We start from the raw sequence: 25,000 nt of genomic DNA, 5'->3' as shown, positions 1-25,000 counted from the left end.
TCAGAACACCGGACCACACCCTCGCTGTCCAGGGCCCGGGGATCAAACCTGACTTCAGATTTAAACCTGTCAGGGTGTCAGATTCTAATCTTGGGATGAACTATTGACTTTTAACCAACTGCAGCGTTTGCTGAGGCGAGCAAGTTGAAATTCTTTGTGAGTTAACTGGATTGCGTTGTTGCTGTCTGAAAGGGAAACTGAAGGAACTGAATCAGAGACCTTTACTCTGTGTGGTGTGTTTGGAGAACATCAGCACCCGAGGAAAGCGAGCGAACACAAACATGCACAGAGCCGCTTCAGCTCAGCCCAATTTTCCATGGAGTCAAGGGTCAAGAAAAGGTTGTGAATCTGGACCTGTTGCCTGTGCGCCCGGCTGGTGTGGAGCTCTGTGTGGACCTCCTTACCCAGAGGAATCTTCTCCAGCAGGTACAGGTAGCTGGCGAAGAACTCATTCCGCAGCGTGTGGTGCAGGTGGAAGGACATGCTGTGGCGACACATGGTGTCGTCCGTATCTTTCCAGCGATCGCTGATCGCCTGGTGAGCTGCTTTGTACTCAAACTTGGGCGACGAGCTCCTGCTATCATCTTCAAGGGAAATCTCCATGTTGGCTCTGAGGGGCTGAGTAGCACTGAATATCTGGAGGGTGTTTGTCTGGGCGGCACTGGAGGAGCGTAACACGCGGAGTTACAGTGCCCGTCTGGGACGCCGTCTCTCCTGCTGCTGCTATATCTGTCCAGCTGAGTCTTCAACACGCCTCTGAGGTGTTCAAGTGATTGGCAGAGTTCCTTTTCACAAGGCGTTGCTCAGGACGTCCCTCCAGATTTACAGATCACCTCCTCAGGGAGCTGGTTTTGGAGAAGGGGGGCTGGGTCATAGAGGGATACGCCCTCCCTCTCAGAATGAACAAGATTCCAGCAGCACATGAAAGAGTCCATACGTCTGACCTCTGCTGCCATACGATGGGGACCCTAAAATTAGCCATGTCTTCTCATGGTTGTATACATGGAGCCCGTTTCGCTGACACAGAAATCAACCAATCAGTAGTTTAGGCTTCAAAATGCTGCGTGTGGGATTTGGCCAACTGTTGAATTCCCGCTCAGAACAACTGTGAGCAATGTTTCATCAAAGCACAACCTGGGTTACTTTTGTGAAGAGTGAAGCTGGATTCGTGGTTGTGTCCCGGGTCTACGCCGCTGCCTGGTCATGTGTCCCTTCAACAGTGGCGGCTGAACCGGAGGACAGAGTTTGAGGTTGTAACAGTTGAAGGAAGGATTAATTTACTTAAATCTGACACTGAAAGGAGCGCAGAGCAGACAAGGAGACGGTTGGAAGGAGTTATTATGTAGGAGGGAGGGTGACGTTAGGAGGCGGGCCGGCGTCCCACGAGGTAGACGTCAGGCCAGGGGGTCGCGTGCAGGGCAGCACATACCTGCACACGAATCATGAAAGTCAGTCATTTTAATTTTCACTTCTCTATTTGTTTGCAGTCAGAAAGCTGTTTTCCAACACGTGGAGCTGGAACCAGCGTGGGTGTCAACCTTCTGACCTCCTTCAGCTGGTCATCGGACCGCAAACATATCTGGAGTTAAATCTGTTGAACCAATCATTAGATCTCGTCTCCAAGGATCTCCTGCAGCTCCTTCAGCCCATCACCAGGGTATACTCAATATTTTTGACCCCCAACAACATTCTGGTTTATCCATCACGAGTTGCAGGCTAAATTTAGAGGCGTGACATCAGCTGTCAGATGTGGGTGGAGCCTGACTGCTGCTGAGACCAGCAGAGCAGATTTACCATGTTACAGTATTGATTGCACGAACTGGTTGTTTATCCGTTTCTAAATTTAATAAAGTTCAGCTCACAACAGAGGAGGATTTACACGTTTTCTCCAGGCTTCAAGGGTTCTTCTCCATAAATAAAAGATAAAACCTGAATTTAAAGGTTAAAAAGCCTGTAACTGCAGACATTTTCTAACTTTTGGTTTCATTCTTTAATAAACATGAAGAAAGAAACATAACATGAATTAGAACAAAGCCCTCCGACTGATGGTGTGTATTCTTCTGGACACTGTTTGACTGAAGACCTGTGGTTCAGTTCTTGTCTTATCCTGATAAATCATCTCTGATGTGACGCAAAAGCCGACGACTGACTGGCTCACACTTGCCTCTTGTCACTGTTCTAACTATTGTCAATAAAGTTTCACTTATCTGTACAATGGAAAAAATTTAAATCATGTACAATACTACAAAAGAATAAAAAATTATCTGTTGTAAAAGTTGCCATACTTAAAGAAAAGTGATTCAAAACTCGGGAAACTGTGCAACAAAGTGCAAATTGCAAGGAAAAATGATTACAAAGAAGAAAAACATGACAAAAAGTGTGGTTCTGCTGAGCAACGTTAGAAATCCAGGTTTTTGAAAAATGTATGAATTCTACATTTAAAGTTTTACAGAGTTTTCAATTTAGTTAATTAGTTAGTTTGTTCGCTAAGTTAGCCATCATGCTAATAAAGCTGAACATCTGACGGGAGACAGCAGCTTCTTCCTCCACAACGCCGTCATGGTAAAGAGTGCAGGCACCGGCCTGCAGGACACCAGCACGGCTGAAGGATCTCTTACCTCCTGTTATGTAAGCGGCGTTCGCCTGGTGACCTCTGTGACCTCTGTGCCCTGCTGCCAGGTCATCCATCATATCTGCAGACACATTCTCTTCTAAAAGAGGAGCAACAGTTCTCATGAAACCAAGAATTTCAATCCTCAACCTAAGAAGTGAATCGTCACCTCATCAGACTGACACTGAGACAATCATGGATACCTGCCGGCAGCGCCCGACTCCATCTCTTCGAGCGCGGCTTTATTCAGAGTCGCTGCTCTGTGAGTTCCACCTCGGAGCTGAAGAGCCGAGAGGAGGCGGTGTGCTGACCTGTCACCTGGAAACACCTTTACAGCCTTACAAGTGTTTCAACGCCAGGAAGCAGCTGTAACGGCCAGTGATGACGTCATTAATCTTTCAGCCTGGGGAAGCTCCCTCGACGGCACATCGTCCTCCGCACCTGCGGGCGGCGCCACCTCACGCGGCCGCTCACACCGTAGCCTGCCGCCGCATCGCCGCCCTGGCAACGAGCTGGGCAGGTTGACAACATCCGCTCCGGTCCTCCATCATCAGCACCGCCCGTCGCCGTCTGGATGGGAGAAGAGCCGATGAGGACTGTCCTTCGCTAGCTGAGATGGACGCTTTGCCCGCAGCAGATCCGCGGTATCTGAAGAGGTAACTGCCGCTCGCGCGGTTCGCTCCTCCAGCTGGGTGCTGGCGGGAGAGCCGCAGCCAGCAGAGGGATGCAGCTCGGCTCAGCCCCGACCACACCACCGGAGGCGGGTTGAATAATAATGACCCACCGACCAGCGACCCGGGAACGATTCCGGAATAAACATAATATAACAACAGGCCAGGACGGACGACCTGAAGATCGATAGTCGGCTAGCTAGTGAGCTGGTTAGCTTTAGCTATGTTGTTGCCACTGATGTTGAGGACACACCCTCAGGAGAGATGACCTAGACCAGCAGCTGACGTCATCCACGACAGTGTTCGATTTGTAGCTGCTGATACACTGAAAGGCTTAAAACGACATGAAACACCGAAATAATTTATTGGAACAAGATCATTGTAAAACTCACTCAGTGTGTGTGTGTGTGTATGTGTGTATATATACGTATACATACAGTATATATATATGTGTGTGTGTGTGTGTGTATATATATACACATACATACATATATATGTGTATATATATACATATATGTATATATATACACACACACACACACATATATACATACTGTATGTATACGTATATACACACACACACACATATATATACATACTGTATGTATACATATATATACACATACACACACACATATATATATATACTGTATGTATAGACAGATCTGTTCATAAATCTCATGTTAGTGATTCACCAATTCACCAAATTAAAAACATGCTCATCACAATGTCCCAGAAATGAAGTGATGTGTTCCTAGCGCTTCTCTGGTGCATCCATCTATTCATCCATCCTTCCACACCGCTTATCCTGGTAAGGGTGGCGGGGGGTGAGGGTGGCGGGGGGTGGGGGGGGGGCCTATCCCAGCAGCCTCCAACCCAGAACCTTGTTGCTGTGAGGGGACAGTGCTGACCACTGCGCCACCGTGCCGCTCCTGGTGCATCCAACAGTCTGAAACATGGAGATGTGTCATTTTCTGTCACGGATGATAAAATGGCAGCAAATTCCACTCGACTCATCAGTGTTTGGATTTACTTGATATACTGAATGTTGAGGTCTTCATGCTTCCTTTGGGACCCACAGGAGAGTGAAGGGTTGTTCTCTGGATGTCCACCCAACTGAGAAAGCTCTTGTGGTCCAGTACGAGGTGGAGGCGACGATCCTGGGGGAGCTGGGGGACCCTGTGGTGGGAGAGCGAAAAGAATGTCAGAAAATGTGAGAATGACTTTGTGTCCCTGAGTGTTCTCTTTATGTTCTTGGCGTGTGTTGACATCAGAGTCTCCATGATTTCTTTCCTCCTTTAAACACACCGTCATGCTTCCGTCCCCTCAGCATCCGTCTGAAGAGCTTGAACGCCAGCACAGACACCTCCTCTCTGGCTCGGAAGGTGGTGGAGGAATGTCGCTTAATCCACTCGTCCAAAATCCACGAGGTGGAGCAGCTGCTCTTCTATCTCCAGAACCGCAAACAGTCAAATGGTACTGAAGAGTTTTATTTTAAATCCTACTAGAAGCCCACCAGACGGTTGCATTCATGATGTCATTCCGTGGTTATAATGCTTTGTTGTTCACAGATGACCAGGAAAAGAAACGCATCTCCCCGCGTGACTTGGCGGCGTACGCAGGAGTGGAGGTGAGAGCTGAAGATGCGTTTCGTGCCGATGAACGTTGCTGTGTGTGTCAGCTCTCACAGCCGGTTTGTTTGCATCCAGCTGAACGAGGACGCAAGCATCAATAGCGTGGATGAGTACGTGGAGCTGCTGTACGAGGACGTCCAGGAGAAGATCAGAGGAGCCACACTCATCTTCCAGCTGGCTCGTAACCCCGACAACCTGGAGGAGCTCATCCAGAACGGTGTGTTCTCTGTTTAGACAACAGTTTTATGCCTCCACGCCACCAAAAGCTCACAGCTGCAGGTGTAATGAGATGAGGTTGTGCGTCCTTCCGTACGTCTGTACCTCACACACAGTACCTCTGTCGCACCTCGAGGGAAGTTCTCCAAATTTGCAAAAACTTCCACTGGGATTCAAGGATAAACTGAAGAGATATCGGCAGTCTAAGGTCACTGTGACAGGCGCACATTGCCGAGGCGTACGCCCATGATGTGGTATTTCCAGTTTGTGATTTTTCTGTGGTCGGCATCGTATGGGATGAACAGGAAAGATGGAAAAGATTCACTCGATTTAACTTGTTAGCATGCGCCCTGCCAGACATTTGGAGATGGATGTGACGGACTGTCAGGTGAAGTTTTAAGTCCTCAAAACACTGCTGGAGATTTTCAGGAAAAGGGGTTGCAATAAGCTCCCAAACAACTGAGGTAAATGTAGACCAGAATTCAGATGTTAGAAAATACACAATAAAACCATAAACTAGCCTCACTGATTGAGCTCCAGGCTGCAGGGAGGCTAAAACATGGCGTCAGCGAGGTTTTCCAAAACAACTCTGTATGTCAAGGCTTCCAGACACTTCAGTCAATTCAGATGAGCAGCATGCAGGAATTTTATGCTTTTATTTTGGAATTGTTCCATGTTTGATGGTTGGTCAGTATGTACTTCAGCTGTTTGGGAGATTAGTGAAGCACTTTTCCTGTGAAATTCCAGCAGTGTTTTGTGGACTAAAAAAAACTTCCTCCGACCTTCCTTCAGCACGAGGGAAGAGATGATGACGGAACCTTCATATCTGAGTGAACTGTATCCTGTATTAAGCAGGAAACCGAACCTCTACCTGCTCCTGATGCTTTTACCATCCGTGGATGAGTATGTGTGACCTGACTGGCGGTGGAAGTTACTCCAGGGTGACACCAACGCTGCGCTCTCATGTAAATGATAAACAGCTGAGTGAAGAAAGAATTGTCATGTCGAAATTATGTCGTGAAATATGCACCAAAATCCCAGGTCAGCTCCACGCCGTGACAACAAGGCTGTGCGTTCCACAGCAGCACGGAACCATCATCCCTCCGCCCTCCTGAGATGACGTTGCTTCATTTATATATGTCATAACACATCGTCATCTCACTCTGTCCGTCGCTCCGCATCAGGTGCTCCGGCATTGACGAGAGCCGAGCGTTCGTGCGAATGGAGACGCCTGAGGTCAGCAAAGAAAGAGGATATGAACCCTGAGACACGTCTTCATGTTGAGAAGGACCCATAACTCACAGGATAACTCCAGTCCCCGGAGCCTGCAGCCTGATCGCATTCCCCGGATGTTGCAATCTGATCGACTTCCTGCCTGGCCTCCTTTTATTCTGACCTGTTTAACATGTGTCTTTGTGTCATGTCTGTGGTCAGAGACGGCCCTCGGGGCCTTGGCTCGCGTCCTGAGGGAGGACTGGAAGCAGAGTGTGGATCTGGCAACAACCATCATCTACGTCTTCTTTTGCTTCTCCAGGTAAACAACTATGTTTGTGTTTGAAGAAGACAGGAGTCATCCGACTGGCTGCAGGCGTAGAGCAGCACTCAAATGACTCCTAAAATCCACAAGTAAGTTCCTGGTGAGGTCCAGGTCCCTCATCTCCAAGTCGGGTTTTTCTCTGCGTCTGAAGGACCTGGGTTGCTAACAAGAGTCTAGAGGAGCCTACAGAGGTCATGGAGGTCATTAAAGGTCATCAGGGGGAACACAAGCAGCCTGAAGCTTCGTGGTGGTGACCTTGAAGTCATGTGACATTAACAATGTTTTCCTGTGTTAACGTAGACACAGATCGCATATAAACTTGACTGTATAGAGATAATATAGTAAATACTGGCGTGTGGGACAGACGTCCTGTCAACGTCCAGTGTCGAGCGTCCCAGGGCGGCGGGACATTCACTCACATTTGATGATGTGTAATGTGAATTCACACAACATCTCACCACACTGGTGATGACATGCAGGTGTGCAGGCTGGCGCTAGCATTGAGTGACTGTATCAGATGTGGTTCACTGCTAGGAGCAGATGTAGGCGGCGTAGCAGGCGGAGGTCACACACCTTGGAACGTTGCCTTAGGTTGGTACTCATATCAGTCATGAGATTTTATGGTTGACTGTCATGTTAGCAATTCTGCATATTTGAACCCTAGAAGGTCTCTCCCTCTGTCCCACGGTAGTCCTCCACCTCTGGCAGCGCACTGAAGTTTCACTTTCCAGCCGAGGCTTCGGAAACACTAAAATTAGCCCTCGCTAGAATAATACATAAACGTCTGTCAGAGCCGATTTAGAACGTGTTTGTCTGAAAACCGATCGTGGTTCTTGGCCTGTCTCCATCTCCGTGTTATGCTATTTGGATTGTGAAACTGTGCGACTTGGACTGATTATAAGTCGGAGCAGGACGTAGTGTTTGACTGAATGTGTTTTGACTTTGACAGTTTACCTTTTAAACTACTTCAGGGGTGACGGAGTGGGTCATTTAAATGACAGCTCCCAGCTGGAATCCCAAATACCATTTCAGGTTTGAGAGGCTACTTTTGGATAAATGGCAGTCTTTCCTCCTGACCCTCCTCCCCCTAAATTTCTCCTCTAGTTTCTCCCAGTTTCATGGCCTGGTCACACATTTCAAGATTGGGGCCCTGTGTATGAACATCATTGAACATGAGCTGAAGAGGCACGACCTGTGGCAGGACGAGCTGCAGAAGAAGAAGACGGCCTATATCCTCCTGGCCGCTGTCTGCTGAAGACACAAGTTGTTGAAATGTTGTGAGATTTGTTTGTGAATGTCGAGACTCCGGGGTTGTTATCACTGTGACGCTTTGGTTCTGTTTTCTTAACTGAGTCCACCTGAAGAATCCTCCGAGAACCAGAACCTGAAGAAGGACCATGAGAAGTCCTTCAGGAAGTATCAGAGCCTCGTGACCAAACAGGAGCAGCTTCTCAGAGGTACCTGAAACATTTGGCTCCTTAAAGTTGTGCGTTTGATCTGACACCTCGACCAGGCTGCAGAGCTCCACCAGGTAGCAGCTCGTCACACAGAAAACCAGGAACTCTCAACTTCCCGTGACAGTGAATGCTGCTAAAGCAAATCTGATACTCTCGCCGACAGCCGGACCTCTGTAGCGATCTGACAAATTAAATTTTCTTTAAGGATTTCAAAAAAAGTCTGACAACAGTAGTTGACAACATAAACACTCAAGGTGTGCAGATTCAGGAAGGTTGTTTAAAGTTCAACCCAGTAAAGAACTGACGCCACACCAGAGGAGGAGACTGGAGCTCTTTGGTCTGCAGTTCTTGACTGGTGCGCTTTTGGTGTCAGGACCCAGGGGGAGAGGTTTGTGAGGCTGGACCTCCTCTGGGATGTGTCTTGTTGGACTGCAGATGTATCACATTGTAACAGGCCAGATTTCGCCCATGTTCCTGGTGTATTGGTGGTGAGTTTGGTGAGCAGAGTAACAAACCAAACAGTTCATTACACAGATGAGACTCACAGTGAAGGTCGCTCCACCTGTAGCTCCACCTGTAGCTCCACCTGTAGCTCCACCTGTAGCGAGCGTGGAGGGAGCCCCAGGTCATCAGGATCAAAGCCTATTGAGTGCATTTCTACATACTTGCTCCGGCCGGGTTGTTACTGTTAAACATCTGTATAGCTTCCTCCTCTGATGCCGCCCTGTCTGCAGTCTCTCTGTGTCTGCTGCGGAACCTGGCTGAAGACACTCGCACAGAGCTGAAGATGAGGAACAAGAACATTGTCCACATGCTGGTGAAGATCCTGGACCGCACGGACGAGGAGCTCCTGCTGGTGGTCGTCTCCTTCCTCAAAAAACTGTCTATCTTCCTGGAGAACAAGAATGACATGGTGAGAGAAGGAGGGAGGGAGGGATTATGGGCTACTTAAGAGGTATTACACCTCCACTCCTTACCTTGATAATGCCGGGGTATGAGACATTGCTCGTTGTCCTTCCTGTCCTTCCTTGTGAACATGACATCTCAGGAATACCTGGATGGAGACGCACGAACTAATCAGGTGATCAAGGTCACTGTGGCCTCATGGAAGTCCAGGAATCATACACTGATTATGACAAAATTTTACACACATTTGAACTTTCAATCAAATGACAATGTGATGCCATATTTATCCACGAGGGTCAAAGGTGAACTTTTCTTTGACATCACTGTTCTGCAGCACACTTTTGCGTGAGATTTGAGGAACAGAAGGAACATTTCCACCTTCAGCCGTCCTCTGAACGCGAGGACCAGGCTGCTTGAGAGGGATTATAAGAAGACAAACTGCAGTGTCGTATGAGGACATAGTCGCTTTAAATGCAAGGAAAATGAGTCTGAAATCAGTCCTGTGGTACAGGAAGTGAAGCTAAAATAGGAACGATGTGCTCGTCTTGTTTTAGTCCTCTGTGTTGACAACCATACGTGTGATGTTTTATGAAAAGCATCAGAATTATAAATTACCGTCATTTCTCTGAAGACGGAGAAACCCTGCTGAGTTGACAACTCGACCGGTATTCTCAGGTTCATACAGGAAATGCCTGTTGCACTCTTTACTTGTTCTGTCAGACCCTCCTGGTCACTTTGAAAAATCGCCATCACCCTACAGAACGCCAGGTGGAACACCGGCACCAGACTTCAGTGTACAAATATGCTTGGAGGGTCACTTTTTTTCTGTGTCCCATGGTGCTCATACAGGAACCTCGGTGCTCCGGCTCTCCCTAATCCAGGCCCACCTGGTTTCAATCTGGCCTAGTTTGTGGGTCTTTATGAAAGCCAGACCCTGTTAGGAGCTGGTTTTATCTTCTTGTTTCCCTTTCAGTGTATCTTTGAGTCCGATTATAATACACTTCAGGGAGTTTCGAGCCTCTCCGGCGTTCATCCAGCAGGGAAACCACGTGAGTGTTGATCAGGTTCCAGCAGGGGAAACAGACCTGAAGGGTTCATTTCTTCGAATATCTCACAATGACACAGAACGTCATCGGGATTTCATCATGCATCAAACTGATAAGGTCAATTTCTCTGCCGCTGCCACTAACAGAGCAGGAATGTGGGCGGGAATGGACGCGGCTGCAGCTGATTACGCTGCTCAGCGTCTGGTGGGTGACAGTGCGACTGGAGCTGGTTTCACACACAGTAGCTGTGTTTTAACTGGGAGCAGGTTGATGATGTCTGGCTGCGGGGAGGGAAACACGCCATGTTAACAAGCGGTGGAGGCCTGAGTGACACGGCTGCGTCATGCTGACAGTCACCAACCTGACAACACGTGGACGCCGGTGTCTGAACGTTTCCACGTCCATGAGACGCGCTGCTGTCTGTGTCTGTCAGCTCAACACCTCCACCTGCCTGCAGGTGACATCATACGCTCATCATGCTTGTTATTTATCAGAAATGATCATCAGACTGATTAAAACAGTGCAGAAAAAGAGAGAGACTAAAGAGGCAAGTTTGAAAGGTGGAAAGTTCCATATCCAGGAGGCTGGTAGTTACCAGCTGTGGCCTGATACCAGCCACATGTGCGTTTCTTTAAATAGGTTAGAACAACAGTAATCATGAAAATTCTAATTTCAAATTAAAGTGTAGTTCGTCAGATGCAGCAGTTTTCTAGTCAAGTCCACTTTTATGTAGAGAGCCTGAAACCACAGAGCAGTTCGGCTCATGGTCTTTCTGTCCCTGTCCTCAGACCTGCCACTCAAGAGAGGGACAACCTCCAAAACCAGCCTTTGAAGAGGGAAAACTAGATGAAAACCCCGATCATACCTGGTTCAAGTAGAACATGAAATCGATCCCATGTTGAGCTGCTTCGGGCCAAAACGCTGACAAAGGTCTTCTGTTGGGTAACAGTCATTATTGTAACTGTCAGAAAATCCCAGACAATCACAGATTATCCTTTCATTTTATGAAAGAATCAACAGCCCACTAGCCAATCCTGAATGAGTTCTTTTTATCATCATGGCTAAATGTGCCCTAACATTGGTTGGTTAGGGTGAAACTTTACTTTTACGATTACAATTGGAAAACAAATGGCCTCAGACTACGTCTTTTCATGCCTGGAACATGCATCTTTGACATGCACCCATGAGCAAACAGAGTGGAAATGAAGGGAAGATGCAGGCTAAGACAGTTTGGGACTAAAAGACTTCTGACTCTGACTTTTCTCTACATTGTTAGGGTTTATTGCAGCTAAGCTAATTAGCTTAGCTGCAATAAACCCTAACTAGCAACCACCCGTCTGGCTTTTTCCTGCCACAGTGTACAAATCCTGGGAGAATGATGTCACTACTGGAAACAGGAATTTCAAATTACTTTGTCATCACCATTCAAATTCGTCCGTGTGCATAAATCAGACGCTCTCACAGGCCTGCAGCTCCTCTCTTTGACCTGTTTCTCTTAGTTGTGAGGTCGACAAGTTTGGAGACTGAGGTTCCAAGGAACGATAAAACTTGTTCACTAATCAGAGTTGTGATTTCATTCCTAATTGAGGGGCCACAGTGACGAAGTGGGTGGAAATTTCCTAGCTCGTCTGTCTAATGAGGCTGATAGACGACATATCAGCTGTGACTCATTCGTTCAATCTGACTCCTGCTTTCTCAGACCTCCAGAGCCAGAGATCTTCGGAGGTGAGACCTGTTCATGGCTCTGCTGCGCTGAGGTGTTTTATACCACAGTTAGAGGATCAATCTGTGTGTGTGTGTGTGTTTACATGTGCAGGCTGAGACGTTCGCGGTGGAGAAACTGGCCCAGCTGGTCCCCTGCCAGTACGAGGACCTCCAGAGCACCACGTTACGCCTCCTGCTCAACCTCTCCTTCGACACAGCGCTCCGCAGCCAGATGGTTAAGGCCGGCCTCATCGCCAAACTCTCCTCACTGCTCGGTACTTGATCTCATTTATGAATGTGTGTACGTCCCATTCCTACTGACATGCTCTGGGAACGTGGTGGTCAAAGGTCACAGTCGACAGACAGACACACATCACGCAGGCCTCACTGCACCATCGCTAGTTTCCTGCTGAGGTTCATCTCGTCAGTTTCCATGTTAGTAACTGGGTCTGTCCTGCGCTTATTCGCCGCCGTGTCAGGGGAGCCATTATTCCACTGCATCTGTTTCAGATTTTTACCAGCAGAAACAGACACAGGTCTTGAGGAATACCCATCCATCCCAAGGCAGCGCCGCCGCTAATTTGTTATTCCTCAGCTGTGTGTGCAGGTGGAACGTACAGACCTCTGGTGTCCATTAGAGAAGTCACTTCCTGAGCGCTCCAGTTGGTGTGTTGGTGCGACACGGTCAGAAGCATCTCTGACGGGCCTTTTGAAGCCTCTCTGGGGGAGGCTCGGGTGACCTCGCATAATTAATATAATATATTTGTTAGAACAACACGCCAGAGCCTCTGCACAAATGTTGTTTTTGTAGGAGCATGCCAGAGAGGTGAAGGGGTCTTCAGAGATTTAGGTGGGGCAGCTTTTTGGGAAGTGGCGGGGGTGGGGGTTGCTCCTTCAGGAAGTGGGGTACATATATAATCGAACTTAACGCTGAAATATCACGCCTGCTTCGAGTTCTGACACTGTGGCGTTTGCCTGTATGAGTCTGTTTGCTCATGGATGTAAAGTTCTCCGTATGTGAGCCGAGGCGTCATTAATCATTTGCTCAGCTGAGACTCTCGCCGTCTTATCTCCCAAGACAGACGAGGGCGGGAAGGCAGGGGGCTGTCACCCATCAGACGCTCCATCCAGACCTGACCCGGGGTCACGGCCTTCATGATCAGATGAAAGTGGTCCGAGAGCCTCTGACGTGATCCACATCACCAGCACCTGACCAAGAATTTCTCTCTGGCATCTTCAGACGAGTGTGACAGTTCGTCAGGGAACAGATCTTACTTGCTAACTTTATTGCAGAACTGGTCCATAAAAATGGGAGGGAGACGCAGCAGGGGTGGTACCAGTAACGGGCCAGCACTAGAAACCAGTTTAGAGTGGTGTGGTTAGCACTGGAAATGAAACTACAACAATTTCACCAGTCAACAAACTTGTTCACCCCTAAGTATGGTCAGGTCCTAGCATCCAGCTGGTCCCTGTTGTGTCCCCACCAGTCCACTGGTGAGAATGTTGAAGTGTTGGCTTGTTATCTCCTGACCTTTGATGAATACCAGCACCTGAGGACAGAAATCATCCCCAGGTTGATCCATCGGTAGCTTTGCTCCCATGATGCAGCTCATTACAGAGACGTGGGTGCGGTGACCTCTTGTTTTGTGGTGTGTGTGTGTGTGTGTGTGTGTGTTTTGCCCATGAGGACCAAACCCAGTTTGCTTGTTTATCCAAAAAAAAACACAATAACAAGGCCACAGCTGAGCCCCGTCTCTTCACGTGTGTGGGTGTAATTTTACAAAGGTTGGGCAGTTTTAAATCAGGCTGGGGTGTAATTGGAGTTTAGCTCTCCCACTAACTGCCCCTGAACAGTCTAGTTAATTCGCCCTCACCTCTCGTGCCCCCACCCAACTGGTGTTTTGAACATTTAATAGAATCTCTCTCCTCGCCCATAAAGGATCCTCCATGTTCCTACCAGTGAGGGAGTTGGCTTATTGCCTTGTGTGTGTGTGTGTGTGTGTGTGTGTGTGTGTGTGTGTGTGTGTGTGTGTGTGTGTGTGTGTTCATGTGCATTTGAAGGTACTGGTTGAGGTAAAGGGCGTCGCTAATGAGAAACACATGCTGGGGCCGGTGGCTGCTGTGCTGGAAGGACCCGGGCAGTGAGCGGTGGAGCTTTAACTTATTAACGGCAGTAAAATTGATGCTTCCTCCTGTTTTCCCAATTAAAGCAAGAAGCTGTCTCCCCTCGGCCTGCCCCCCCCCCCCCCATTAATTCCAGGGGTTTGCTGAGCACATCTGGATCTAATATTCTGTGATTCTGCTCCCCATACAGCCAGTGACTGAACACGGCTGGGACCAGTTTTAACTGGACCACGCTGAAGTCTTCAGCATTACAGGAGGTCTGTCAGTGGTTCTGGTCCAGTAAAGAGCCTCTCTCTTAACACGTCTCTTAATGAAAAGTCCCCCAGGTCAATCTCTGCTCTGAACTCCATTAATTCTGCCTGGCTGGCTCCGCCCTCTCCAGGCCTCCAGCTCTGGTCAGGGGTCAAACTCATAAATGTCCCGGGCGCGCTGACAGTCTAACACTCCATCCTTCCCGTCTTTATCTGCTTGGAGCTGCCGCTGAGGTGACAGAGGAGGGAACACACTCGTGTTTTTGTTTTTCACTCATCTTAAAGGGTCAATTCACAGAACTACAAATGCTCTCTGACCATCTGCACTTGGTTCTGCTCGTGTTCTCCTTGTGCTCATGTTTCTGTTTTCCACCCTGAAACAATGAAGGCCATTAACATTTGCTGGGTGCTGCTGACCTTGAAAAGATCTTGTCTTTCTTTCTGATAAATTAGCGATACAGTGGTGCACATTCACTCTCTCAGGTCAGCACCACATGTTGTTTTAATCACCGCAGGTGTGGAACTTTATTTGTATCTTACTTTGAAAAATTTGTCCAAACTTTTTCAACAAGTTGCCAAAAAAACTGATCTCCATTGGCCGGTTTAACAGCTTTATGACAACAGCGCTGAAATAAGGGGGAGGCTGACGTGTTCACCCAAATCAAACCCAGCAGGAGGAAAACCAGGACGTGGGCTCACGGCACTGACGGGGAGGGACCAGCAGGGCGTGTTTTCCTAGGCCTGCACAGTTAATCAGAACTTAATTGAAATTATATTCTGGCTTCCTGGACACTACAGGACTGCAGTCATGGAACAACTCTGACTCTGTGAAAACATCAGAGCTAAGATCCAAACAAGCTGTTAGCATCTAACAGTTGAATTTATCACCACTTAAATTGTAAAGCAACATAATAACAGTCCATTTTACAGCTAACAACTCCACTGGTCTTGTGTTCATGTCAAACACGTGAAGAACGGACGGGTTTAGTCTCCTGAGTTGAGGTGCAGGTGTGAGATGCAACAGCGCCATGACTTCAGGACTCATTTCTGCAAAAGGAAGATCAGATTTTTTTCCTATCTTTGACATTCGAGGTGGAGGTGACATGTTTGTCACAACATGGTTACGGTGTCATAGCTGCCTTTTTAGAGAGGACGGCACTGGAATTTCTGAATACGAGAGCTTCGTTTAAGCAGTCTTTGCATGTCTCAGCTCCTCAGTTAATGAATCTTGTTCTCAGTCTGCTGCACTGCCTCAAACACAACAAACTGAGAAACTGCAGTTGATTCTTCACTTAATGCCAGTTGACCTGCAGCTGGAATCACTATTAAAAAGGCCATTCAGCCCATTAATATTTTCAAAAAACACACAGCTCCCCCAGATGTGGTCATTGGCGTTCCGCAGAGCGCCGCGGCACAACCAGTCATTCATCCATCGACTTCCTCCTTCTTCCTCCTCCTCCTCTGTTTATGTTGCAGCTGACGAGGGCCAGAGACAGCTCAGCATGTGCATTCTGTACCACATCAGCATGGACGACAGATTCAAGTCCATGTTTGCCGACACAGACTGCATACCGCAGGTAAGACTGGCTAATGTACGCCGCCAGCAGACCACGACAGACACATTAGCATGGGTAGCTAACGGCACCAGGGGAATTAATGCATGAGAACGGAGCGAGAGGGAGGGACGCGCACATCTGGAACCAGAAACCAGCCTCAGTCTTCCCTTGTGCTCCGATGACATGTTTTCTTTCCTCCTGATGAAAAGCGCCTCTCACCAGTTCGCTCACAAGCCTCGTCACTGGTTTGACTACACTGGAACATCAGCTCAGGCACCAAAATGAAATTACGAAGATCCACTAATGCTGAACCCCCCTCAGGCTGATTTCTTTCACCTTTCCAAGTGAACATTAGGGTTTTCGTCGCCCCCTGATTGAGCTGACCCGGTCAGTTGCTCCTCTCATCACTAGCGATTAGCCAAATCTGCTTGTGTTTGTTTGTTGAGATTGGGTGTAAATGCTGGCCAGATGTGGAGGGGAGAGTGTGCTGCTTGTTCAGAGGGTCTGGACCCCGGCGTCCCCCGGGGCAGAGAGGACGCTGGATCACAGCATGACCAGGATGTGACCTCTGACCTGGTCTGAGGCCTGCTCACTCTCTGATCTTCTCCAACTATCTCTGGATCAGAGTACAGTGGTGGGGGTGGGAACATTCTCGCTCATCCAAGATGCCAGAAACTGGACGGAGCGATGAACACGTGGCGGCTGTGACGTCACTTCTGTTGCTGCTGCAAAACTGAGGATGACATAAGGGATGTACTCAAACACACCCGAGAATACTGGTGGAGGTCGTTTACACACCAGCGTTGCCAGATCACCACAGCATAGACCAGAGGGCCTGAACCTGGACCCCCAACTTGACTCTCAGTAAGCTGCAGATCCCCCATTCAAAGGGATGTTGCTCAAAGGGTCCGGGATGTTCTGGCTGACATTCAGACGCCTTTCACAACAGAACAGACGCGGCGTGGAGCGTCGGCTGGAGGTGGTTTGTGTTGGGAAAACAGCAGTCAAAGAACCGTCCAAGGCACCAAAATCATTAAAAGAATTTGACTTTTCAATTGATTTGATCATTTTAGCAATTTCCCTTGATTTCTATCAAAAATATGGGAAAAGTGCCTGCCCTGGAGTAAGAAATTACCTGGAAATTTAAAGAAATTTATTTAAAAAAAAAAAGGGTCTGATATTGTGTCTGGAGTTCAGTAAAACAGCTCTTCCTCGTTTTGCTCCCTGGAGGGGCCTGAAGGGCTCCTGGGGGTCCCTGGACCCACGTCCTGCGTCCCTCTTGAGCTCTGAGTCAGACTCTCCTACGTGTTCGTGCGTCTCTTCTCTGTGGTCTTGTCCCACCTTTCATCTCCTCTCACCTACTTCATATGTTTGACCACCTCTTTGATCACCTTCCCAGACTAGTGACCAACCCCCCGGCCCCCCGGCCAGCCTTTACTGGGGTCATTGTTGGGCTCTGGATGTGGATGTCAGGCATGAGGGGAGGTAGGAAGCAGAGGTGGAGGTGGGGGTGGAGGAGGCCTCCGCTGGTCGGACCGCGGGCCTGACGGGACCTCCGGTGGCTGGCTGTGGTAAAAAAGCAGAGGCAGGTGCCAGAGAGTCTAGACGTGGCTGATTTGGGGTCCAGGGCCCCTGGTATGTGATACCTAACCCAGGCCGGCCCAACCTTTCTTTCCCTCTCTTATTCCTGACTCCTCATGGGGAGGCATCGCACCTCCACCCCCACCCTCACCCCCTCACCCACCCCCACCCTCACCCCCTCACCTCCAGCCCAGAGCTTTTCCTGTTTAATGTTAAATTAGCACAGCACAGGGAGGGGTGGGGGTCAGTTCAGGAATGACGCCTCTCTTCAGGAATCACCTCCCAGTTTCACTTTTGAACTACATATCTCCCCCCGGTGGCAGTGACGCCCACGTGGCTGGCTCTTACTGCATTCTGGAGGCACACAGAAGGAGCAGGAAGCACAAATGAACACCTCTGTTAGCTCTAAACACCTGTGGGGGAGGACTGGAAGAGGAAAACAGGGGTTTCCAAGTTTCACTTGAAGGTCTGAGCAAATCTTTGGTGTCTGACAAACAATTCATTTCTGGTGTTTCATGTTTCCCTTCAGACCGTTACATGCTGCAACACCCAACAAGCTGTTGTTTCCATGGTAACAAGCTGTTTGATGGTGATGAGCCTGTGTTTTGACCCTGTGATTGGCAGCTGATGAAGATGGTGTTTGAGTGCGGGGAGGAGATGGATGTGGAGCTGATCTCACTGTGCATCAACCTGGCTGCTAACAGGAGTAACGCCCAGGTCATGTGTGAAGGTGCGAGATCTGAAGGATCGGATGGGTTCCACCCTGTTGTGGTTTTACCTCAGAAGTTCCCTTTTCTTCCTTGCCTCCCTCCTCTTTGGTCTCCTAGGAAACGGTCTGAAGATGCTGGTGAAGCGGTCCATGAAACTGAAGGACATTCTGGTGATGAAGATGATCAGGAATCTGTCCCAGCACAGTGGACCGACCAAGAGCCTCTTCTTGGTCAGTATTTGAACAAAACAACAGCGAGGGCAGCTTGTGGACCAGCTCGGTGCGGCTGATGACAGCTGTACAGGCTGACAGGCAGCGGGACCCCTGCTCTGAGTCGTTGCTTTTCAGTTCCTCCAGAAAATGCCATTATGTGGTCGCATAATTCAACACATAACCAGCCAAAGTCCACACAAAGACGCAGCACTTTCGGAGCATGAACCGTGATTTCCGCACAAAATACGCAAAATATGCGGGGCTTGCATGATTTCATAATCCCTGCAATTTTGTTGCAAAAGAGTCACACATATCAGAAAGTTGAAAATGTTGAATTCACACGAGCGGCCATTTTCCTCCTGTTGCCGTGGGAACGATGTGAAGTGATGTCATCTGAAAGCTGCTAACCCCGGCAAGACATGATGAAGTCTACAAAGCCGTCTCATTTGCCAACAAAAATAAGTTTGGAACTTGTGTGACTCATGGAGGTTTAGTAATTTGGAGCCGTGTTTATTGAGGTTTGAAATGAGACGAGATGAGAACTTCATGATCCCCAGCACTTCCTGTGACACAGCGTGCTTGCTGCGTCACAGGAAGTCAGAAGAAAAGACTCTTCACAGTCAGGTCGTAGCCCAGTGAGAACAGAGTAGGGGGAATCACTTTTTTTCTCATTCATCAAACCACAGTTTTTCGAATTCCTGCCTTTTCATCACATAAATATCCTGCGTATCCCATCGTGTTTTTCATCAAGCACTTCTGCCCACAGCAATCACAATAGAAGTCTGCATTTTTCTGGAAGGATTGGCTGATACTCACATCGGTGGAAGCTGTTTAGGTCAGACTTGCCGACTGAGCCCCTTCAGTGTTGGTGATCCTCTGTGTGCTCGTGTCCCTGGCAGGACCACGTTGGAGACCTGGCGGCTCAGATCAGCGAGGACGAGGCTGAGGAGTTTGTGATTGAGTGTCTGGGCACGCTGGCCAACCTGACCATCCCTGACTTGGACTGGGCGCTGGTGCTGAAAGAGTACAACCTTGTGTCCTACCTGAAAGACCGACTCAAACCAGGTGTGTTTCTCACACTCGCCCTCTTACATCTGTTTTTGTTCTTATTTTTCTACCTTTACCTTTAAAACCTTTTCATCACTCTCACAGTCGAGGACCTGACTTAAAGACAGAGCGTCGTATCGTACATGAGCCCAGAGGGAAGATCCGCCACATTTCTCCCCTGTAGCTCTCTAACCTCTCACCTATGACCCCTGACCCTAAATCACACTATCATGGGACACCATTAACGCAAAGACCTCACTGTCACCATCACTTAACCTGTCATGGCCGCTGACCTTCTCACCCTGCTTCTTCCACTCTGGCTGTCAGAGGTGCATCTGTCTTATTGTTTTAATTGACTGCGATTTGATTGATTGATTTATTGATTGTTATTAGTTGTGTGTTTAACTGCTCAAGTGTCATGAGGTTGTTTTGATATTCTAACTAGAACAGTTCTTAGTGAGCTGGGACCTGAGTCCAGGTGGAACCTCCGTGTCCAGTAGCCAACAGACAGAGAAAAGGATACTGATGGCCGACCAAGGAACGTTCACTTAGTAGAAAATTGGCAGGTGACTCGGTAGCGGCGGGAAGACAAGAGAAGTTCCAATGTCATCTTAGCCCTGTAGAACACGATGAGAATTATCTGAGATGTTTATCGCCTAATTATTGAATTATTGGTGTATTGGTATGTTTCAGTAGATTTTGCCAGCTCTTTTCTTTTTTGCTAATGTTTTCATCATTATTGTCATGATTATGGATAAAAAGAGGAGTCACTGACCTCCAGGTTGTTGCTGGAGACTGAGTCAGCCTCTCTACAGATAGAAATGGAGACAAAGCCTTGGCTCGGTCTCACGATGTGGGTTTTCAGAGCCGCAGCTGCAGGCAGAAGCAGGTCCTTTCTGTCCCTGGACAGGATATTTTCTTTGCAGTCATCCGCTCAGCTCCTCTTCCCCGCTGTCAGGTTCTGCTGAGGATGACCTCATCCTGGAGGTGGTGATCATGATCGGCACCGTGTCCATGGACGACTCGTGTGCAGCCATGCTGGCCAAGTCTGGCATCATCCCTGCTCTCATTGAGCTGCTCAACGGTGAGCAGCAAAACCTGAGCTCCTCTGTCACCATCTTAATACATTTACAAAATATTGCCAGAATGGACCACCAGGCTCAGAACTCTGTTCTTGTTGTTGGTTCACTCCTCAGCCCAACAGGAGGACGATGAGTTTGTGTGCCAGATCGTTTACGTCTTCTATCAGATGGTCTTTCACAAAGCCACCAGAGACGTCATCGTCAAGGACACACGTATCTTTTTTGAAGCGCTGCAGACACCAGGGAGGGATGAGGAGATCAGGGGCAGAGGGGAACCCCAGGGACCGCGGCCGGTCTCAGTTTGGCCCACAACATGGAAACAAACGTCCCTGTGCAGCTATAAATTTTTTCGTTTCTTGCTCATTCCGGTGACAAGCTTGTAACATGCTGTGATGACTGAGTTGCAACAAAGACCTCCAAAAAAGAAACGTAGCAGAATGTAGCAGTTTTTACTGAGTTCACGTCTCCTCACAAGTGTCACTCAGTTAAATGCAACATCTTTGACCTGTATGTACGAGTATCGCCGTTCCATGAGGAGAATTTCTAGAGACATTTTGTACTACGCTGCAAACTTGTCACTGCAGGAAGAAGAACAAGAAGCAAAAGCTCTGAATTTGCCTTCAAACTTAATTGCCAGGCAGAATATTTTCACAAAGCAGTCAACCTGCCAAGAATCAACAACCTAAATCTCCCTCGGCTGAAGATTCAGAGCTGCCAGCCAGATTTACAGAGTGAGTGAATGCTATCATCCAGCACAGGCCTAATGTGTCAGTACAGTTTCCTGTTCAATGGTCAAATATAGAACATGGCCGCCTCACCACGGTTATGCCCTTTAACCAAACCTCAGTCTTTACAATAACCCATCCTCCGAGTTCTGAAGGTGGTCCTGACCTCGTATGAGCAGATCTGTTAAAGATCAAAATGTAGAAAAACCTGTTGTTTCCTGTTGCCACCAGGTGGTGCTACGACTCATCTAAATCCTCCTTGGTGGAGGTAATAAGGATTTCACAGCAAACCTCAATCAAAAATAAGTATAATGGTAATAATGGTAATAACTGGTGGGATTTGTTGCCAATCAGAAAGTATAGATTATTGATTTCAAAGCCAGTGTCTGATTGGAACTTTTCACGCTGCTCCAAGTTAACTTGACCGAATAAACGTTGTTTCCTTGAGTCTCAGTCCTAGAAGCACCGGCGTACCTCATCGACCTGATGCACGATAGCAACGCTGAGATCCGAAAGGTTTGCGACAATACTCTGGACATCATTGCTGTGAGTACCCAGGAACCCTCACAATTAACACCTGAAACAGGTTGTCATGGCGTTACAACGTACCGCATATCAAAATAAAAAAGTCATCAGCGAGCTCAAGTCCTGAATGGTGGTTACCTGAGCCCAATGGCTGGTAATGGGTGTAAAGTGTTAGCATCAGCTAGCTCAGGTCCAGGCTAGTTAGCTTAGCCCAATGGCTGGTAATGGGTATAAAGTGTTAGCATTAGCTAGCTCAGGTCCAGGCTAGTTAGCTTAGCCCAATGGCTGGTAATGGGTGTAAAGTGTTAGCATTAGCTAGCTCAGGTCCAGGCTAGTTAGCTTAGCCCAATGGCTGGTAATGGGTGTAAAGTGTTAGCATCAGCTAGCTCAGGTCCAGGCTAGTTAGCTTAGCCCAATGGCTGGTAATGGGTGTAAAGTGTTAGCATTAGCTAGCTCAGGTCCAGGCTAGTTAGCTTAGCCCAATGGCTGGTAGTGGGTGGAAGTGTTAGCATCAGCTAGCTCAGGTCCAGGCTAGTTAGCTTAGCCCAATGGCTGGTAGTGGGTGTAAAGTGTTAGTATCAGCTAGCTCAGGTCCAGGCTAGTTAGCTTAGCCCAATGGCTGGTAGTGGGTGGAAGTGTTAGCATCAGCTAGCTCAGGTCCAGGATGCTGGTGTGTCCAGCAGGAATCCTCCTCCTCCTCCTCATCATCAGTAGCAGCAGTCGCTCTTCTAGTCCTCAACAAACCTTTGGTTCTGTTGACCCAAGTTCCAGTGGAGCTTTGGAGGTGCTGCGTGAAATCACTGCGCCCAGTCAGGAAAGTAGTTCCGGCTACGTGTCTGATTCTACCACTACAACGTCTCCTCATGTTAAACTGGTATTCATCACCATGGTTACACACAACCCTCCTGATATTAATGCAGGCAGAGACGGAGCCACGCTAACACTTCCTACCCACTACCATTCATTGTGCTAAGCTAACTAGCCTGGGTCTCAGCTCCCTAGACTAGTCTCTCTTCTTGTCTGCCTCTGGGGACGATGGACGATAAAAGCTGGTGGATTTATAAATGAGATCTACTTCAAGTCATAAGATGCAGCAGCAGAACAGATTTTACATTTAGGTTTTTGTTCACCAGATCAGAGACAAATGCAGGTGAGACATCGAGGTGTTGGTAAGACTGTGTGACATCAGATCCTTCCACACTAACAAGAACCAGCCTGAATGTGATCTCCTCAGAAACCTTCACCTTCCCTAAACGCTGACAAGTGAAGTTTGACATCAGCGATTAAGTGACTGATAAACTGCTGCATTACCTCGTGACTGACAGGTGTGGTCAGCTCCCAGTCAGCATGTGATCACTGCCAGACCTCAGATCAGCGTAATTAGTGGTAGATTACAGCCAGGCTGGGTAGCGAGCCAAAGGAAGTGTTTCATTGAAATTATCAGTGAGACCTATTAAGCTGTGAGCCACATGAAAGGCTGCCGCCAGGCTCTGGAGTGTGTCAGAGGTGGTGAGAGAGAAAGCAGAGCCGCCGACACACACAATCATCGGGGTCCTCATGGCTGCACACGACACAACCGTGGAAATGTCATCCTTTGATCGGCGTGGCCCTGCGCATGTACCGACACACGTGGGGGACTTCGGTGGGGACAGAAGCCTGATTCAGTGCGTCCCCGCCTGGAACACATTCCTGCTGGGATGAGCTCACTCTGTCATGAGCTCAGCCACTAGAAGCTGATTGGTCATTTAAACTTTTTGCAGACAAAAATTGCTCCATCAAAACCTGAGTCACGGCGCTATTAGAGCCTCTGACTGTCTGGTGTCGCTCCAGCACTGGGGAGGTGGCATGTGACGCTCAATAGGCTCGTTTGAGTCCAGGGTCCCGGGTGGCTGTCAGTGCCCATGGCGCTCTGCTTTGCGTCTCAGTGATTAATCTTTCAGACCTGAACGTTAAGTCTCAAAGGCTCCCTTTATCGCTCCCCCTTCAGCCCCCGCAGAGAAAAAAAAACAGGTCTGCGGTTCACCAAGCGACGCACGCAAGCAGGCTGGAGGCCTTAATTGGCCGTTTACCTGTTATTCTCCAAGCCAGTGTGGGCTGCGGCCCCCTGGTGGGCTGAGAAGGTACTGAAACTACCATATCATATTAAGTATTGAAAGTATCATGTAGATGGACTTGAATATTTTCTGTATCAATGTCAGACAGACTGCGTTTGATCTTTAAGCAATACTTCACCCAAAATTCTCACCGAGACATTTTCCCCTCCTGCATCACTTTTTTTGTTTTTTGTGACCCCAGAATGCAGGAAGATCCAGCCCTGTATATTTAGCTTGAGGCTAACGGAGACTGACCGCTAACAACAGCTAACCTGTCTAAAACATCTGTTTACCAACCCTCCAGATCGCCCTCTGGTATAATCCAGGTCTTCTTTATCCACACGTATGATCAGTGATCCACTGACACCCGGCCGGAGAATAAGAACACACTCACTAGAACTAGAACACAACATAAACAAGCACAGGTGGGTTGGTTCAACTGAGTGTGACAGATAAGTTTGGCCAGCTTTGCTGTTGTTAGCCGCTAGCTTCCAGCTTCCTGGTCCGCTCTGAACAACTGCAGCTGTGGTTTGGGCTTGGCGTCTCTGCAGGAGTATGACGAGGAGTGGGGCAAGAAGATCCAGAATGAAAAGTTCCGCTGGTACAACTGCCAGTGGCTGGAGATGGTGGAGAACAGCCAGATGGATGAAGCGGGTGAGCCTTTCCTGGACGGAGATGACGGAGAACCCTTCATAGGGAGCGGAGACATCCTGGACAGACCTGACCTCTTCTACAGCGCAGGTACTGCAGTCTCTAGTCTCCTCCTCCAAACGCTCTGACAGGTGTTGGTGTACGTGAACTCGTCTTTGTGTTGTTGTGTCCAGACGGGATCGTGTCGGCCGACGGTGTCATCAGTCCGGAGTTCTTCACCGACTTCCACAACGGGGATTCGGGATTCCTGGGCAGGTACTGAGCACCCTACTCGGGCCCGGGTCCAATTCCTGGTGTAGAACATGAACCTCTCAGTATGTGAAGTTACCAAGTTTGTTAGAATAAAATGCAACTTTTTCTCTTCTCAGTAGCTTCCATGTCATGTGACCAAGGCTGAACCTGAATTAGGTTCCCACGTCTTGTGTTCGACAGTAACCGCTGTGGAAGCAATGATGGTGGACTTGTAGCGTCTCTGACTTTGTTTTGTGATGTCGTCGGATGATGTTGCAACGCTAAAGCGGCCCTCTGGCCAGCAAGAGCTGCTCAGGTGCTAAACCACCTGGAAATGTGCGAGGAGCTCATGTGCCAGTGTTTACCTTCAGCTCTCAGACGCCAGCCAGCGCTTCTCCCCTCCTATTGTTATTCTGAATCACTATTCGCT

At 48.5% G+C, this 25,000-nt stretch overlaps 2 protein-coding genes across 9 annotated transcripts in view; one reads left to right on the top strand and one right to left on the bottom strand.

Moving 5' to 3' along the window:
• The window catches only part of ntmt2 (N-terminal Xaa-Pro-Lys N-methyltransferase), a 13,821-nt gene extending 10,293 nt beyond the window's left edge, over positions 1–3,528 (bottom strand). For 3 of the 4 annotated variants that reach the window (XM_086224753.1, XM_086224757.1, XM_086224754.1), the window contains exons 1-3: positions 2,815–3,528; positions 2,619–2,711; positions 405–1,429 (exon numbers count right to left, since the gene is read on the bottom strand). In XM_086224753.1, the coding sequence (XP_086080879.1) occupies positions 405–603 (199 nt within the window). In that variant the 5' untranslated portion in view covers positions 604–1,429; positions 2,619–2,711; positions 2,815–3,528. The remainder of the gene's footprint in view (positions 1–404; positions 1,430–2,618; positions 2,712–2,814) is intronic. The other variant, XM_086224755.1, reaches the window with a different exon arrangement.
• Positions 3,023–25,000, top strand: part of kifap3a (kinesin-associated protein 3a) — a 29,370-nt gene continuing 7,392 nt past the window's right edge. For 3 of the 5 annotated variants that reach the window (XR_015119297.1, XR_015119298.1, XM_086224744.1), the window contains exons 1-19: positions 3,023–3,267; positions 4,364–4,495; positions 4,613–4,758; positions 4,854–4,912; positions 4,992–5,133; positions 6,567–6,666; positions 7,774–7,898; positions 8,028–8,126; positions 8,861–9,039; positions 11,895–12,057; positions 15,634–15,734; positions 17,919–18,024; positions 18,122–18,234; positions 19,116–19,281; positions 20,222–20,347; positions 20,460–20,558; positions 21,531–21,616; positions 24,240–24,429; positions 24,513–24,594. Coding sequence is in view for 3 of the 5 variants with exons in the window: in XM_086224744.1 (XP_086080870.1) it covers positions 3,227–3,267; positions 4,364–4,495; positions 4,613–4,758; positions 4,854–4,912; positions 4,992–5,133; positions 6,567–6,666; positions 7,774–7,898; positions 8,028–8,126; positions 8,861–9,039; positions 11,895–12,057; positions 15,634–15,734; positions 17,919–18,024; positions 18,122–18,234; positions 19,116–19,281; positions 20,222–20,347; positions 20,460–20,558; positions 21,531–21,616; positions 24,240–24,429; positions 24,513–24,594 (2,255 nt within the window). In the remaining 2 variants the exon portion in view is untranslated. Of the gene's footprint in view, positions 3,268–4,363; positions 4,496–4,612; positions 4,759–4,853; positions 4,913–4,991; positions 5,134–6,566; positions 6,667–7,773; positions 7,899–8,027; positions 8,127–8,860; positions 9,040–11,894; positions 12,058–15,633; positions 15,735–17,918; positions 18,025–18,121; positions 18,235–19,115; positions 19,282–20,221; positions 20,348–20,459; positions 20,559–21,530; positions 21,617–24,239; positions 24,430–24,512; positions 24,595–24,707 lie in introns of all 5 variants that reach the window. The other 2 variants (XM_086224746.1, XM_086224745.1) reach the window with 2 other exon arrangements.

This window comes from Aulostomus chinensis, chromosome 14 (genome assembly GCF_037954235.1).
Source record: "Aulostomus chinensis isolate RoL2024-O1b breed Wild chromosome 14, RoL_Achi_v1.0, whole genome shotgun sequence".
In the NCBI taxonomy this organism is placed as follows: Eukaryota; Metazoa; Chordata; class Actinopteri; order Syngnathiformes; family Aulostomidae; genus Aulostomus; species Aulostomus chinensis.
Note: the sequence above shows the minus strand (reverse complement) of the source record. Positions and strands in the feature narration are given on the sequence as shown.